At 36.0% G+C, this 19,225-nt stretch overlaps 1 protein-coding gene across 2 annotated transcripts in view; it reads right to left on the bottom strand.

Moving 5' to 3' along the window:
• COL25A1 (collagen type XXV alpha 1 chain) overlaps window positions 1-19,225 on the bottom strand; it is a 453,131-nt gene that overhangs the window by 117,391 nt on the left and 316,515 nt on the right. For both annotated transcript variants that reach the window (XM_081304125.1, XM_081304126.1), the window contains exons 7-9: window positions 6,085-6,156; window positions 5,287-5,394; window positions 3,999-4,034 (exon numbers count right to left, since the gene is read on the bottom strand). In XM_081304125.1, the coding sequence (XP_081160251.1) occupies window positions 3,999-4,034; window positions 5,287-5,394; window positions 6,085-6,156 (216 nt within the window). The remainder of the gene's footprint in view (window positions 1-3,998; window positions 4,035-5,286; window positions 5,395-6,084; window positions 6,157-19,225) is intronic.

Below are 19,225 nucleotides of genomic sequence, written 5' to 3'. Positions count from 1 at the left end.
ATTCCAGAAGAACTGGAAGATAAAGATCACTCTTGCTAGAACACATTTGAGCACTTTCAACTCTGGTCGGCTGTTGGTTTTATTCTTGTGTCTGGTTTTATAAGATAGTGTGCGTCTGTTCTTATTTAGATGGAGTCAAATTTATTTAAGCTCAAGATTCTGTTTTTTAAAATCTCATCCTGAACTTCTCAGAAAACCCAAAGGTCACATTTACAGAGTAGATGCACAGCAGGATTAAATAAATGTGAAACTGCTTGAGCTGCAGATTTCTTTTTTATTGTATCATAGATGCCGTTAATCTTCAGATGATTATTTTTGCAATATAAACTATCTATCCTGGATTATTATCCCTACCTGCCACATTCATAAACAGTTTTGTAAGACCCAATTTTAGGCTATTTCTAGCTTCCTCATTTCATCATTGGAGACATTTTAAATTTATAAATATCCTCCAGTGCCTCTTAAGACCCTCATGGAAGCAAGTATTCCTCTAGGACACAAAGCAACAAGTGTAGCAGGTTTTACATAATGAGGGCAAGATGAGAGCAGTGGTATTTACCATGCTGTCTTGTTTTAACTCATGGGTGAGAAATGTTATGAAAAATTAATGATGTGATATATGGGAGAAGATGGCCAAAACACGACTACCACCATCACCACCAAGAATAAACAGGACAAAAAAAAAACTGCTCTATCAATTACACTTTGTGATATGCTGTAACTAAGTTGATGGCTATTGAGTCGTTTTCAGCCCTTACATTTCATATAGCAGTCTTTCTGCAGGCTGAGTTCTATCACTGGATATTTGTTTTAGCATTAATACTTCTTTTTAATGGATTTTCTGTAGTTCATAAAACATTTCATATAAGTATTTCACTTGCTTCTTACCATAATCTAGTGAGATAAACAGATTAGGAATTATTGCCTACACTTTATAGATCAGTGAAAAAGATCATAGACCATACTATATCTCTAAGTGGTTACAAGTCCAGAATTACAGGTATGATATACTTTTCACCATATCAGACTGCTAGTTAAAACACATGTGCACACACATATATGTATACACACCCAGACTTCAAAATATCGGAAAGGAAATTTCTGAAGGAATTTTTCTCCTCATGAAAATTACAATTATATTTCTAGTATTCTCTTCTCTATGAGATGAATAAAAATATACAGGTACTATTCAAGTTAACAAGGAGAATTGTGATTTTTTTTAAAAAATGAGAGATTTTTAAATCAGAGAAACATTTTATGTTAAACAAATATAAACTATAAAAATTCAATTTGCTGGGAAGTGGAATAAGGGGGTTATACTACTTTACAAAAAGACTTTAAATAGGGTAGCTTTAAATAGTAAAATTTCCCAGCACATTTAAAATATGGTGATTTTTGAAAATCTGATTCATATGAAACTTTACAGGGATACATCTGTTATATAAATCCATGCATGTTCACCTGTAATTTACTCTAGAGAGAACAACTGAGTGATAATAATAATAACATGCTCACATAGTTCTTCATTATATATTTTAAAGTGCTTTCCTCTAATTTATTGCATTTGTCTTTTATAGCAGGCAGAAAGGATATTATCCTTTCTTTACAGATGAGAAATTGAGAGGTTAAGTAACTTGCCCAAGGTCAGGCAGACGTTCATTCATCTACTGCTCTGAGTGATGGAGTTTTAACGGGGTAGTCAAGGCAGGAAGGTTCCTCCTCCTCCCTTTTTAACCAGCTGTGAAGGCTATTAAAAGAGGTGGATGATCTCACCAACATAATGTTGAATGAAAGAAGCCAGACACAACTGTGTACATATTGTATGATGCAATTAATATATAATTCAAATGCAGTCAAGACTAATCTATGGCGACAGAAGTCAGAACGATGGTTACCTTTGGGATGGGGACTGGGAGGTAGAGCAGGGCTTATGATGATATTCTAGTAATTGATCTGGTTTGCACGTAGTTTCATGTACTTTTGAAAATATATTGAGATGGACACTATGATGTGTCTACTTTTCCTATTATAGAAACTTTCACTTAAGAAAAAGGATTTTCTATCTTTAAATGCAGTAACTTTTAAATGCACTTTAGAAGATCACTGCATACACCTTTCCTTGGGATATTTTGACTTCAGTTTCTTAGAGTCATTTAAAAAATAAGAACATGAACTGAATCTGAAAAATTTAAAGAGAAGAAAAAGTTTATAGAAAAAATAACCAGTAGTATCTGCAATGAGAAAGTTTTTATCTGAAATAGGAAATCTGAGTACACTAAGATATTAACACAGTTCATTTAGGGCTGGGTTAAACATTTATATTTAATGATATCTGTCTGAGAATTGAGTGTATTTCAGTGGTAGGGTTCATGTTCAGCATACAGGAACCTGGGTTTAATCCCTAGCACCAAAAATCCAAGAAACAAGGAACTGTAGAAAAATGAGATTATGTTGTTATTCATATAGTAGTATATCCTTGAGAGCATATATAATTCAAGAAAGATAAGAATATTATTTTTAAGAAATATCCATTTTATTCTAGGATATTGCATATTGTGATGCAGAGCTGGGCATCAGGAAAGCCAGTCAGTGCCAATGATAATTTCTGGGTAGGCTGGAAACAATCCAAACTCTTGAGGTTGTGACGTAAGAATGGACGAGAGAAATATGTTTTGACCATTTTACCAGAATAAAAAATCATAGATTCAATTGTTTAAAGCAATTCCAAATTTTATATCATATAGTCTTGCAAGAATCCTTCACACTCTGTGACTCCATAACACAGGTGTTAATGCTGTACTTCTATGTAGTTATCACTGGTGACAGATGTGATTTTTCATTTCTTTTTCTTTCATTTTATTTGCTTTTTTAAAAAAATAATACATAATGGCACCAAAAATAATCTGTATCAAATATCTATCTTGATATTTTAGGTCAAGAATGGAATTTCCAGGCAGCGGGTGCGATTTGATCCTAGGGTGCTTTCATTTCATCAGAGCTCTTGCTCACAAAGGCAGCTGAGTGGGTGTGCTGCTCCCCGGGGAGAGTGCTGTTGAAAGCTCTGAGGGGGAAGCCTTTGACCTTCCACATTCCCATGCTGGCTTCCATTCCCCACACACTGTTGTTCTCCAGTGCATTAGTTTTACGAGTGCCTAGCTAAGGATTTTTTAAAATAAATTTTATACGCTGATTAACTGTACACTATGAGCCACCCATCATATAGCTTGGACCCTATCAAGCTTATTATGATCACCTGCCAGCTCCTGGTGCGGTTTTTGGGTCTACCCATTCTGCAGCTGGGATGGGTACCCATTGTCCTTTGACATTGGGGTAACTAGAGCATCAACCACATTTCCCCATGTAAAGTGGGCTAGAAGAGCAGCTTGAAAGACAGAGTCAGGGAGAGGTGGCTGAAGGCATTTCACTCTTCAAGGATCAGCACGCTGACCTGACTTTTCTACTGGCAAAGAATAAACAACTCATAAGGAACTGGGTTCCACATGTCTATACAAGTCCATGTGAGATCATTGCATGACCTGTCTTAAAATGAGAGATTTTAAAAAGTGTCTTAAAATGTTTCTCTCTGTGTAGAGCTTTTCAGCAACAGAAACACTCCTTGAAGTACTGTCAAGGTTTGCTACCCTAATTCACCATCACACCTGATCCCTTTGAAAACATGTTTCTATTTAAACTAAACAGCATACTCTTGAATTTATCTCCCTTACAACAGAGCTGCTTCAATTGCCTTCTCCCTTGATCTTCTGCAGCATCTTTCTACCACTTTCTCCACCTGCAATCTTCTTTTTCTCCAGCATCATTTCTGTAGATGTGTTGAGACCCTTAGCATGCAGCAGATAGACCATATAGCTTTTAACTTTTATGAATTTTCACTTTCTGCTCATTTAACGGATGTATTTGTCATATAAACTTGGCCATAGATTTTAATAACCTGGATTTCCATTATTTTTATATAGAATAAAATAAATCGAGATACTTGCCATCAAGCCTTGTTCTCCTGGTTTTCCTGGTTCACCCTTCCAAAAAAAGTGATAATTTTAGTAATATGTAAACATTAAAAAACAATTTCAATCATTTTTCTTTCTTTTCCCCAATACTTTCTGGGCACATGAATGTCAAGTACATTTTTCAGATTAAATAGAGGAATCTAAACATAGCACACTTAAAAGAACTGATTTTTTTTTCAAAATAATTTTATGGACATCTTTGAAATTAAAAATTTAGTCTGGATCATCATGACCTCTTATGATGACATAAAATTGATAATATGGTTTCTTCTTTTTGAGAATCTGAACATCTGTGTGTTTGTGTAAAAAAAAAAAAAATATATATATATATATATATATATATATATATATATATATATATATATATGCACACACAGTTTCTCTTAGTGCAGGAATTAAACCACAAAATGATTAGAGATTGATTTTAAATTTTGGTCCTCTTGAATTAATGATGGTTGAAGTTAAAGCAATATATTAAATAAAATTTAATTTGGCAATAAATCTTAATTTCTAGTCCTAAAGCCATAATATTAATTTCACATTTTTAATGTTTTCCATATATTTCCTTACATGGCTGGGTTGCCTCTATCAAACCATATCATTGATCTAGCCTGTACTTTGACATTATTGAAACTTGCTTAATCTTACTAAGTATTGAAATCACTTTTAAATGATTTCTATTAATAAACTTTACATACAAAGGAGAACTGGGGTATTAAGATCATTAAACATTGATGTTTGAACCATAAATCGTGCTATTCTTTTTGGCATTATTTTTTGATCAACTTATTTATAAGAGATTAAGTATTAATTTACATCCTGTATTTTCCATACATTGTATGGGACTTTATTGTGTATGCAATTGAGCCTTTTGGGAAATGTTATTAATCCAGCACTTACATTTTTTCATCTAAGCTCCCGCCTAAGCCAAGGCATGGGTTGACGTACCCTATGGTAGGCAGGATACTTGTAAGATGGGGCATCTCCGGTCATGAACATCTTGAGGCTTACCTGAAAACCAGTTTAGCTGCTGTCTCCAAGTCTCTGTGGTGTACACGGATTCCAGGTGGATTGGGTAGTAAAGTGGACTGTTGCTAGGAGGGCCCTTCAGACCCCGGGAACCCTCCTGTCATCCCACTTTCCTCAAACCCCTCCACACACTTCACTCCCTGGTCCCATAGCCCCAACCTGCTCCTTTGTAGTTCTCAGCCCTTAACACAAAACAAAACCTGTGAGAACACTGATCCAAAAGGCAACTCACAGGTACTCCTGGCATTCCACGGGGGCCATCTTTCCCTGTGTCCCCAGGTGGCCCTCGTGGGCCTGGAGGGCCTGGGGGTCCTGGAGGCCCTGCCTGACCTTGGTCACCCTGGAAAGAAGAAGGGAACAGACCAACAATAACCATCAAATTTGAACACCCAAGTCTTCTTTTCAACACTTTGTACACTTTTCAACAATTTGTATCATCCACATTTACACAATGAAAAGAACCAGAAACACTGAGCCTGTAGGCAATTTACCTGCCAGCAGGGAGCAAATAAATATTCACACTGGATGAGCTGAGTAGATAATATTAAAATCAAAGTAGCTCAGAAACCAGCAGCACATCTCTAAGAGTATATATGCAATCACTATATTCAGAGCTTATATAACTCTATCTATGGCAATGCTATATCAGTTATATTCACTATACATGGCTTCATTTATAGTTTGACAAATATTTTTTCATAATCTACAAAATTAAGCATATGAGGTTCTTGTATACTATGTAATACTTTATAAATTACCAAAGGTTGAGAACTTTAGAAACTGCATCTCTTACTGGTTACAATTTAAGTTGTTTTTTTTTTTTAATTAATCAAAAATTAGGCAGGCTATGTCTTTTTATTTTGGTACTTGTATATACAATTCAAATGGAGCTCACTAAACATAATTTTGTTCTAGGATAAAGGCCACCCTCCAATCATGCCCCACCCACAAGAGATAAATGGTAAAGCAAAACACAGAGCAATATATGAATGTAAAGAAGAAATGAGACTCCAGCGAGAAGCAGCACTACCTTAATCAGGCGGCGTTTAATGAGCTGCTGATCAGCAGAGAGAAACCCATGATTGATTTTAGGAAACACCATCTGATCAGTCAGGTGAGGTCAAAGGTTGAAGTTCAGAGATGAGAGAGTTGAAGAATAGGCATCAGAAGGCCCCAAGAAAGAAATAAAGATATACACATTAGATATTTAATGACCATGGAACAAAACAGAACTGGCACTTGTGTCTGCCACCAGACCTTCTGGCTCATCTTAAAAAACATATAACCCTGAAGTGGGAATGGTGAGGCCATATTTTTAGTTAGAAGGGAATCCTTTTTGTATTAATGTTGGGTCTTTTTTAGTGTAGCCCATTCCGAGATGGAGGTGAGCTGGATTGGAGGGGAGAGCTGCATTCTGAGCAGAAAGTCTACAGATGAAGCACCAGTTCCATTTTCATCAGACTTGTCAACCAGCATAAGGCAGCATGAACCTGATAGCCATTTCTTTGATGCCCAAAGTCTAAAGTACTTAGAATTACTTAAGTAGCTGGGAAATATCATAGAGCATTAGGATACATGCAACTCAAACCAGGCAGGTGTGGCATGGTCCTAGCTCACGATGCCCTTCTCTCTACACTGATCTGTTTGATAAAACATCCTTCTCTGAGTTTGCTCAGGATACAGCCCCTTAATATACACCTGACCTCACTGAGGCAGGTGACCTTCCAGATGCCCAACACGAGTCACTTGCAGTTAGGATGAGAGGGAGCACCTAGGCTGGGCAGGCCAATCAAATGGCTCTTGCTGACTCTTATGCTGATTGCGGTTCTGAGCAGACATAAGTATCAACCACAAACCTTGACGGTGAGGATCTGATTACTGTGCAGGGCAGCAACTGTGGGGAAGCCTGGCGGGCCCTATGGACACAGCACAGCACCAAAACAACACGACACAGTACGTCACACAGACATTTCACCGGTGGACAAACAAAACAAGCACGTACCTATCGTCTAACTAACTCCCTGGCTCAGGTCTTATCGAACACCATCAACAGAATTAGACACATCAGTTCCCAAGTGACCAGCCATTCCTTAAAGCATGGTGTGTGGGACTGAGAACCCTAAGGGCCTCTTGGGGCAGGCACAATGGGATCTGTACCTATGCTTGTGTAGTTTCCTGTTCTTAACATTTCTGGAATCTTCCTCATGAAATGTTAGTACAAAATGGAAATAACTATAGACACTGTTATGAAAACAACACTGTAAATCTCCTCTATTGATACTCTGTTTACAACTTCAGACATACAATACATGTATTAATTCTTTTTTTGGACAAGAACAGTGAACAGAATTTTGCTGTCAGAACAGGGGTATTCCTAAGAATAAACATAGTGCATCACATAAAATACAGTCTTGCCACCCACATATCAAAGTTTCTCTCTCCAATCATATGATGAATCTCAGGTCTCCTGTTTTAGGAATTTCCGCAGAGGTGGGAGATGGAAATCTGTCTCTTATAACATGTGCATTTCATGTCAGGGGGATTTATGGTCACACTCTGCAGTAATCACTTCTGTCACGTAACTTTTCCAAAAGAACTTGACAGTTCACACAACCCCTTAAAGCAGAAAAGTGGCTTGAAATTCTTTCACCAAGGAGAATGAGGGAGAGATGTTTTTCAGAGACATGTACTTCAATAACATGTACTAATTCTTCCACAACGGCATTATCCGTTGGTTAAGTTGAAGAGAGAAATTTTGCCTTTGCTCCATTTCTTTTCTGACAACATGCGAAACTGGAGTCTTTTATTCCAATTTAAAAATATAAAAAAAACAACAGAACATGTTTACCATACAAATAAACAAGCACCACAGTGACACATGGCCTCAAGCTTCAGTGAGCTTTCCTTCTTCCCACCCAATTCTAGTTTGAGGATACTTTTAGGAACGACCAGAAAGTTTCTATGTTTATAATTTGATTACTTTTATGGACATTTTCCTATTTTGCCCATGTTAGGGATATGTTTTTCTCTTTAAGAGACCCAATAAAATCAGGTTTGTAGTATGAAGACATTTCTTCAGCCCTAATATCTTTGGTTCTCATTCTTTAGCACTATGACTTCTCAGGAAGCAGAGGAAACCTCATCCCTGTTGCCAAATCCATCCTGATAAGGCTATTAAGTGGCTAGGTAGTTTTGAGATGACCTGTGTCCTCTTTTCTTCTCTCCAAGTAAAAGTCCTTTAAACATAGACTCTGCACAAACTCAGAAATGCTACAAGTTGGAAAACAGATGTGTACAATTTGCTTTTGTTTTACTATGGAATACGAGTTTAAAATGTTATTAGATGGTAATGTGCCAGCATCTTTCCATCTGTGACTCATTAGCCCAATATTACATAGTCAAAATTTTATATATAAACCTCATATTTATGTAACAAAGAACAAAAACAGATACAAACAAGAAGTCTATGAGGGATCAGAATCTTGATTAGTGGTGATAAATCATAATGTCACTTGAAACAGGATTATCTAACAGAATAATTTTAAATTAAAAACCTTTTAACAGCACACATGGCAGGCCTTAAAAATGTTTTGAAATTTGAATGTATAAATAAGTCACCTCTTGTACTTATATTTGAGCATGACCAGCTTTCAGTGTGATCATATTTTCAAAATGCTCAACAAAAGATTACTAAGTTTTAGAACTTCTTGGTTTGAGTTCTAGTTTTTGAGATCTAAAGAGGAAAGGGGACAGGTAATTCTCACTTCAGATAGCTCCTTTTCCTCTAACAGGAAATCTCTACTTGAGGAAGCTGATCTTCTATTCCCCAATCATCATAACTGTGAACATGCTACCAATTAGGTAGCAAAGTAAAAAGAGGGCATAAGAAGAGTTTCTTAAATTCCAACATAAAAACCTTATTCTGGGATGCAATATTCTAAGACCCTGGGCTTTTCAAACATGATAAAAGTAATCCTCCAGGTGAGCCAGTGCCCTGGTGTTTAAAGACAAGAATAAATATGGTATATTTTCTAGAAAGTCATTTTTAATTAATGGTGATCATTTAAACATCTTTTTAATGTGAAACAAACAATAGTATATTCTGGGGGGAATAATGCAATACTGTGTGAATTTTAAAGTACTTTTACCATTTAATGGTGGTGATAAATTCCATTTCAAAGAAGTTCTCTCTAGATGCTGGGTAGACACCAATTCTCTGCTTCCAGCAGGCACTGGTTTGAAAAGCTCTGGTGCTGAATCTTGAGGACCTACTTATCTTGTGGTCATAACTGCCAGGCTTCCTAGCTATTCATACAGGAAATACACTTTTCATTAACTATGCCATTTTTTTTCCCACAGTATCATTAGTCATAGTCTTTTCTAAATAAATGGAACGGACATATTTCACTTGGTTTTACATCTCAGAAAGCTTGCCTGGTACACAGATGGCTTGAGTGGGTGTGGGGGAAAAAAAACATGTCTCCAGAAAAACATGAAGCATCCAGGAATAAGCTGAAATACTGAAATAATTTGTACATATTTTCATCCCCAAAATATTTTGAATTTTTAAGAAACTAGATGTACAAGAGCATAATACATAATACCTTATACAACTCACATTCTCTAATGGGAACATAAAAATTCAAGACATGTTCATGAATCTTCATGACATTCTGTGTAGCAGTAACCATCTCTGGACCAATATTTTGTCATCGACACAGGAGGGGCTTTGTCCCCCTCTAGAAGGAAAGAGGAATGTGTACCCCAAAGAGAGGTTGAACAAATAAATCATCTGTAAGAAATGCTTCTAACTATTTGGAGGTCTTAAATTCAAGGTGTGATTGTCACTTTTATGGTATACTCAGTAATGATGAGTGTTATATGATTGCATTATGGTGAGAAAATTTTGTGTTCTGTCAAAAGTATTCCACAAGGCAACGATAGCGCCAGAAATGTAATCCCAGACTTCTAATTCCAGATTTTGTCTTTGCGCAATTTATGTGTTTATGATAATTTCTTTTTACTTGTTTTAGAGTTTAAATGTTAGAAAGCTTACAAATTGACTAACACTCAACAATATTGAAGAAGTATTTGCAGAGTGCCTTCTGTGCAGCATTCACTATGCGAGGCATTAGGGATTGAAATGCAAGCAGTATCTCAAACTCACAGTTAACAGCTAGGGAGGAAATAAACAAGCAGAATCCACATTGGATGGTAAGTATTGTGATGACTGTGCTTGATGAAATGGAGTAGTTACAAAGAAAACAAAATGTGCACTTAACACCGCCTCTGGGGAGCCATAGGGGACTTCCTAAGCCAGGTGAATGAGCTGCTGGAGGTTGGTAAAGCAAAAGTAAAACTGAAGACAGACTTCAGGAAGATGCTCCAATAGTAGTGGTAACTGTATCCCAGAACTAGAGGAGGGATGAATCAATAGTTATTAAAGAAACAGAATCTGCAGGAATTGTAACTTTTTAAAAATATATGAGAGAATTTTTGAGAGCAGGTCTCTCAAAATGGTCCTAGGTCTCTAGTCTGAGCAAGAAAGGTGGTAGAGAAAATTCTAAAACAGAGTGGGTTTTTGAGACAGGCGATGTATTCAGTTAGGAAATCTGCTGAATTTGAGCCAAGGCCAGTCAAGGGTGACAGTTGGATTTGCACATAAAAGAAGAGAGTTGAGAATCAGGAGTCAAACTGCCATATGAAGTCATCTAAGGGGGCTGCAAAGAGAACAGACCTAAGACAGACTTCTCAGAAAGACTTGGATTTATGGCATGAGTAGAGAAAGAGGCAACTACAAAGAGAATCCATAGGAAGTAGGTGGGTTGTTATGGAAGCAGGAGAAAGGTTAACTCCCTTCACAAAAATTCTAGATAGGCAAATAACTGAAAATGAGAGACATACATACTTGTTTAGTACATAATTAATTATGTTGTATACATGCATATAAATATCCAATAGTGGGACTAGGCTATGGATGGCCAATGTCATTGACATGAATACTCTTTGATAAGTATAAGGGAGTGCACCTGAGATTGCAGGGGTATAGAGAAGAAATTAATTACAAAGGCCAACAAAACTCAACAGCAACTCATATTAGAATAAAACAATATGTTTTATCTGTTATATTGAGAAGTGGAAATCTCTGAATTTCTCCATAACATACACTATCATGACCCTGTTTGCTGAAAATATATCATGCATTACAACATAACCATTAAGTGGGCATGTGTGCAGCATAAATAAAGATAAATATTCCTAGAAACTGATAAAATGATATCTAGCTAAGAGAGACCAGATGGGGAAATATTATAATAGAATGCAAAAATTTTTTAGGTAAAAGAATAACTTTAACAGCAGGAACTGTTAGGAGACTAAATAAAGAAAGACGACATTAGGAGAAAGAAATTTGCTGCTAAATCATTCCATATTGCAATAAATGGTATCATCTCTCTGTCTGAAAAGAAAAATCAACTATACAAAGCTAAGTGGCCAAAAGAATCCTATGAAGGGCTGGGGATGTGGCTCAAGCGGTAGTGCGCTCGCCTGGCGTGCGTGCAGCCCGGGTTCGATCCTTGGCACCACATACCAACAAAGATGTTGTGTCCACCGAGAACTAAAAAATAAATAAATATTAAAATTCTCTCTCTCTCTCTCTCTCTCTGTCCCCCTCTCTCTCACTCTCTCTTAAAAAAAAAAAGAATCATATGAACAACCAAATAACATGAGAATTGGAGACTGTGAAAATCAGCTTATCAGTGACAAAGAGTGACTTATGGAAGTATTAATTTTGGAAAGAGTTAGGCTTCTACTATTGAATATAAAATTTCATCTGGTTCACAAAATTAGTTTTCTTTATTGATACTCTAAGTCCCATTCTATTATGTTCAATCATAAATGTTAATCCTAGTCATTTCAGTAATTACCTTTTTGATAAATCTGAATTTCACAAAGTATTTAAAAGAGAAAGAACAATGCAATCTCTATATTGACAAATGTTAGTAAATGCTATACCTACTAAAATATTAAGTAAGTAAAGACAAACTACAAAATACTGGCACACAATCACAAGTGTGGCAGATAAATTCCAAATGCAAATGCAAAGTGAAAAAAATTGCCCAAACTATACTTGCAGGTTAAAAGGCTTTATGTATATATGACCTTTTAAGGGATTCCAAGGTTGTTGAAAAGGAGTCTCTAATGACATACAGCTAAGAAAGACCAATAGAAGATGAACTCCATGAAAAGAGAAAATAAAATTTCTACAAATTTTATTAATATAAACTTTGTTATTATTGGATCAGAGGTAGTCTTTCTAAATGCACATCCAGAGAATAGTTCTATCTTAGGATTTCAAAATAATAATAAAATTACAAATATACAATTACAATAATAACAATAATGATGAGGATGATGATAATAACTATGGCTAGCATGCATATGATACTTATGCCAGGTAAGATTTGGAGAGCTTTATAAATACTAATTCTTCTACTCATCACATTGACCTTTTGACAGATGAGGAATTTGAGGTAGAAAGAGGTTAAGAGTTTTGTCTGCCTAACTCTAAGTATCTGGACCAAGTCGCACATACTAGCCATTGCTCCAGAGTATGGTCTCTGAACTTCATTCCCACTCATTCACTTAATCAGGAAAAGTTTAGTAATATCCTACTATAAGTAAGGGAATGTTTTGAACATTGAGCTTAGAGAGGTGAAAAAGATAGGTTTATCCAGGTATCATGGAGCTTAGAGCACAACCCAAAGAGGTAGACATTGAACAAGCAATTTCAGATGTGCCCAGGATTTCTTCCCATATGGTTATTATTCGTGATTCTTTTCCTCTTGCATTTTCTATTTCCTTTACCCCCCACCTCCATCAATCAAGCTCTTAGTTGCCTTCCACTTACTGCTTCAGGTGAGGCATGAGGAAACAGATTAGAAAATAAATCTTCTCTACTAACATTTCTAGAAATCAAAAATATCTAGAAAGATAGTCTAAACTGGAAGAGGAGATCATCTGTGATCCCCAAGAGTAAAGGAGACCCATGCCCGGCTATGCAGCAGCACTTCCAGAAACTTCCAAGTGGACAGGACCACGGGCAGCCTTGCAAAAGACTCCCTTTCATGTACCAACAACTCCTGAATGCAAGACCCTTTAACAAGTACAGCAAACAAACAAACAAAAAACTGTAGGAGTTAGTCTAGTGTAAAAGGGAAAAGTATCATATAAACATTAATTCAAATGAAAAATATACTAAACTCAGTCTACTTAGAGGGACAGGTGGTACCTAAGCACATTCTGTCTGGGGAAGGAGTAAGGCGCCCTAAAGATGGAATTTGAGGTGGGTGAGGAAGGATGCATAAGTTGGTATATGAAGTGGAGTGCAGACTAGGATCCACTGGAAGATGCCATCCCAGTCTGAACAAAGAGGTGAAGACATATACGAATGCCAGGAAGGTGAATTTGGTTGGGACTAAAGCATACATTTCTTACAGAAAAGTATGGAAAAGTTTATACTATATAGATGTTGGAAGTCTTAAAAAAATGTTTAAAGGGGGCGACCACAAGATTTTTTTTTTTCCCAGTGAAGATACCCTACTATATGTGGGTTTAAAGAAAACAACCCTGGCAAAGTTAGGAAGAACAGATTAAAACCAAGATATAGTCCATGATTCCCAAAATCCAAAGTCCCAGGAGATAACATATTTTTTCACAAGTTTAAAGTTTTTTCTAAAGTTTCAGCAAACTTGTGTGATGCCAAACACTTAGTTGAGCAGATGTGAGGCTATTTATGGTTCCTAATAATCTTTCTTAGTGTAACTATGCATATGTTGCACTGCAGAATTTGATGTTTTGATTATGGGGTATCTCAGGCCTTTCTAAGGGTGTCAGACAATATGTAGCACATGAGCCACAGACACTCCCTAATCCCTGAAGTTCTGAAGCACATCTTATGCTGAGGGTTTCAAGAAGGGATGGTGAGTCTAGTCCAAAATTCATGACAAATCCATTTACCAGAATGAACAATTATAGAAAAGTAGGACACTTTACACTTAAGGCAATGAATTTGATTTCAAATGATAAATTTGACTATAAAATTCCCCAGACTACTTAGGCTAATCTGGGAAATGCACAGCCTAAATAGATGATATGAATTATGTAATTTGTGCAAGTTTGTAGCAATTAAAAAAAATTTTAAATGTTTATGTATGAATTAAAACTAGCCTGATCAATTATTATCTGGTATATATCTTTTACATCTGGTATATATCTTTAATTACTTGCTTTCATGAAAAAACCCACATATTTCATAAAAAAATAAACTCATAGGTATTGCAAGTAAATGAAAAAGAAAAATGTAAAAAATTTGATCTTTTATTAATAAAAAATTCTCTTAAAGTCTTTTTAGAAAATCAACTTGATTACCAAATACTGCATAATAATTTGTTTAAATATCCTTTAAAAATGTAAAACTAAGGTCTAACTCAGCTGTATCTGAATTTCATTCAATATGCATTTGAAATGCCAATTGATGAATTGTAGACCTCCTACTAATAATTTTTAATTCTCAAGAAATCCTCCTTATAAGGTAGTAGAAAATCACAGTAGTGAACAAAACAATAATATTTTGCACTCACACTTTATTCTTTTCTTTTGTAGTATTTGGGGTTGATTCCAGGGGTCTTGATGTAGTAGGTATCTTCAGTCTTTACTTATTTATGTATTTTTTGAGACAGGGTCTCCCTAAATTGCCCAAGCTGGGTTTAAACTTGCAATCCTGACTCAGCCTCACGAGTAGCTGGGATTATAGCGAGCAACATTGTACCTGATTTACCCACATTTCTATTAAATCTAGAGAGTCCTGCAGCTGTGGTTGCCAAGCCAAAGATTCACCTCAGCTTGAATGTGCCCTATCCATTCTCTGAAAAAAAAGAGTTTACATCTGGCAGAGGAGGCACAGCATGGTTCACGAAAGAAGAGGGTCAAGCAAATAGGGGATTCATTAGCTGACGGGGCACCTGATGCTGAAGGGAAAATAGGTATTTGTCCATTGGCCTGTGAGAAAAGTTCAATTTTTTAGCATTTTTCATGCTGAGAGAAAAATCCAATGTGTCTAACCTTCCCTAGAAACTCAATTTAGTGTTCTGACTTAATGAGTATTGGCTAAACTTCTTTTGTATATGTGATTAGATTGAGTTGACTCTAAAATTCCTTGGGCATGCACTGTGTATGGTAGCCTCTTTTCTTGTTCCAACAGAGCAGACAGATGCCTGGCAGCCACTTCATAAAAAAGCTGTTGAGAGTCCCATGGGCCTTAGCTACACTGGGCAGACAGCTATCTTTGTACTTCTTATTCAACCTGTGAAGTTTACCACTCCCCGTAAATAAAATTCAGCCCACAGTAAATGCCTGATACCCCTTGGGATACCAGAACTTTCCAAAAGTGATCTTAGCAACAAAGATAATGGAGTACTTAGTAGAGTCACCAGAGAGTACTGTTACTCATGGTGGTACTATTCCAAGTACTTTCTTCACTTGCCAATCTGGCCAATCTGGTTCTGTTCTGTAAAATTCCCCTTTAGTCTACATTCCAATTTTTAGTGTTTCCCAGGATTAAATTACAAAAACTAAAATAGAGGCTGCAGCTTGAAGATACTCTTGAAATTTTCATGTTTCCATTTACAGACTGTGAGTTAGAACATGTGATTGGTTAAGTAACCCTGTAATTAATTAGATTTGATATCTCTTGTATACACGAAATAAACACAAAACAACAATAAAGATGAAGCAGATGACATAAAGAAGCAGGTTTAACACAAAGGAAGTGGGGGGACTTGGCTGAAGAAGAGAGTACAGGGCTGGGAATGTGGCTCAGGCGGTAGCGCGCTCGTCTGGCATACGTGCGGCCCGGGTTCGATCCTCAGCACCACATACCAACAAAGATGTTGTGTCCGCCGAGAACTAAAAAATAAATATTAAAAATTCTCTCTCTCTCTCTCTCTCTCTCTCTCTCTCTCTCTCTCTCTCTCTCTCTCTCTCTCCTCTCTCACTCTCTCTTTAAAAAAAAAAAAAAAAGAAGAGAGTACAATTGGGGCTACCAGGAAGCCATCACCACTCAACTGATTTTTGCCACAGGAGAAAGCAGACCTAATGCTTCTAAGTCTGCCCTTGCTTCAGGAGAAACCAGAAATCCAAGTTACCAATTCCAGTTTAGTTTAATGCATTTTATAATCCAAACGAAAATGTATATGAGGGTAAGATTTGGGGAAAGACCACCAGTTAAAGATCAGTGATATGATACTTTTGAATGTTGAGTTAGAATCAGAACTACTGTAGAAGGGCTGTGTCACGTAACGGAAATACTTACCCCACTGACAGGTACTTTATTTTGGTGCCTTAGCATTGAAGAAAAGCCTACAAGTTCTCACTGTATCAATCTCAGGCTATAATTCAGAGCACTGTTAAGTCATAAATGTTTCAAAATATGATTGCTATATAGTATCTCTACAAGAAGCACAGAACAAGGTGTAATTCCTTTTTAAAAGGGAGAATTGGATTCCACAGTGATGCATCCTTTGGGAAGGAGGCCCATGATTTGAGCTCTCAATGAAAAGGGCTGTGTAATCTACATGAGAATTATGGTTTCTCCGGGAATCTTGCAAAAGAATTTCCTGACTTCTGGGAAACTAAATCTAAAGTTTATAATTATATGGATATTAGAAATTGTAATATGAAATCCTATTTTTTTGGTTTTAATTTCCTAGTGTGGTTGATGAGGAAATGCAGAACATTTTAATATTAAGCTGTATATCACGTACTAGAATGTTTATTATATTTAATTTTTAAAAGTGATATGTATATTTGCACATATGGTTTACTTGAAATAATACTGGTGATGATATTTGATATTTTATACCTCAAATTTCTTTTTATACTTTCAAATTTCAAATACTTACATGATCACAGGCCAGTCAAAAAGTCAAGAATAAAGATTTCATTGTTTTCCAAAGCAACTGAAAATGAGGTCTCAAAATAAGCTTTATATGCAATTTTTAATGGGATCAATTCCCAATTTAAAGGTACTTAATATTCCATTTGTCAAAGGAATTCATCCATATACAACAGAAGCTAGATTTTTTTTCTTCCCATGATTTCATGAACTAATTCAAAGCATAACATGATCTTCCAATTTAGTAAATGTTAAATGATGTATGTATTTTCTTTATTTGACAACAAATAGAAGACTGACAGTGTTCTATGTTTGAATACATACATAATCAAGACCAAGGAAAAAACTTTCTCTGATATCTTAAAAGATATAAAAGTAATAGCCCAATTTACAAAATACAGATGTGCCTCATAGATCCTTTTTTTCTCGACTGGGGTCTCCAATTTCAGTACCCATAAGGAACAAAGTTTATGTGTTAAAAACCAGGTGGCATCTGGGATACTTAGATAAGGTACCAGTTCTATCACCTCATCAGCTACAACTTTTATGATTCCCATATGTGGCTAAAAAAATTACAAGATGGAGGCCTGTCATGTCATTACTGAAACTGCATTGCTTATTTTTACATAAGGCACTGTCAACTATTCTCCTTGGTTGACATGGGCTCTTAACAATAATGAAACAGAGAGGAAGAGTAATTTATCATTTCACGGCGATGGGACAAAGCTCCATAACATTACATCCAGATGAGGTGAAGATTCATTAACATCAATTGTACAATTGTCCTGTTTCTTGAAATTGTGAAACACCAGGAAAGTTGAAAAGTGACATAAAACAAACGCGATTGAGAAAAAAAAAATATGTGCAGAGGACATGCCTGAATCAATTTTTGTACAAAGTATCATTATCCAATTTGTGGATTATAAACTCTTAATAATTAAGAAGTAGAGTGGACTTCCTTCTACTCTCTTATTCTTTGTAGGGTTTCCTTCATTATGACTGTCTAACTGGATAAAAGGAGAGGAAGAAAGAGGAAGTGAAAGTCAAATGAAGGATTAATGCAGCAGAGGGGATGGCACACCATGATCCCTGTCAGGAGTACGTGGAGCCCTCAGGGCATGAGGTGAAATTCTAAGAGAATCAGGAAGAGTATTTTTTTTCAGATAGAATCAGAAAGAGCACAAAGATGAAGAAATAGGCCTACAGTAAAAAGTTATGAGTTGAAAGAAGAAAGCAATAGGAACCAATTTCATTTTCTTTTCTATTTCTCTGTCAAACAGAAAATAGCTATTTGCATTAAAAATTGCCATAATATCAGAACTATTCAATACCAAGAAAAATAAAGAAACTATAAAAGCAAAAACCTTGGGGATCTAAATATGTCTTGGCTTGAGGAAATTACTTTCAAAATAACGAGCATTTTCCCCCTCAAAACATGATCCAATTGTACAGTTTCTACTTTTGTGGAAAGTGGAAGAAGAAACAGAACAAGAAATAGAAAGATTGGTAAAATTTGTGTTGATGTAAATCAAGGCTATAACAGGTGACTAAAAGGAATGTTGGTGAACATTTACAGAAGCAGTACAGTTTTAAAATGTTTTATTTATTTCCCTTTTTAAAAGGGTAACTAGTAGATGGAGGTACATACGAAACTGAATTACAGCAAGAGGTCTCTCAGTTTCTTGTACTGCCTGCCTTTGGATACTAACCTGAGAAACCTGAACTAAAATCTGTTAAAATCAGTGAATTTATAACCAGCTGCACAATCTACCTAGAAAATAGGGCTTAACTGATCACATAATTCATGCCCTTGGTCCTGATCCATTCAACATTTGTATCAACCAATCAGATTCTCAGACTTGTGATCTGGGAATAATTTTTGTCTATACTTGTATATCTGTTTCTCTATCTCAGAACTCGAGAAAATGGGGGGAAAGAAGGAAAATGATACTGTTGGATTGCAGGATCAGTAAAGAGAGGGATGTCAGCAGAATGAAATGATGAATATATTATAATACTGTGGGGATAGAAAGAAGTAAGGAAAAGAATGTGGATTCAATAAACAAGTGACACCACATAAATGCACAGTCGAGGAGCTGGGCATTCATAATAGTAAAAGCCTTTAGAATTTAAGGTGATAATAAACCTATATATGCTATAGATGCCAATGTAGTCCAAAGCTAATCTAATTCCAGGCTGTATTAACATAAATTTAACA

Source organism: Spermophilus citellus, assembly GCF_964194105.1.
Source record: "Spermophilus citellus genome assembly, chromosome: 8".
NCBI lineage: Eukaryota > Metazoa > Chordata > Mammalia > Rodentia > Sciuridae > Spermophilus > Spermophilus citellus.
The sequence above is the reverse complement of the archived record's forward strand: the minus strand, read 5'-3'. Positions and strand labels throughout refer to the sequence as shown.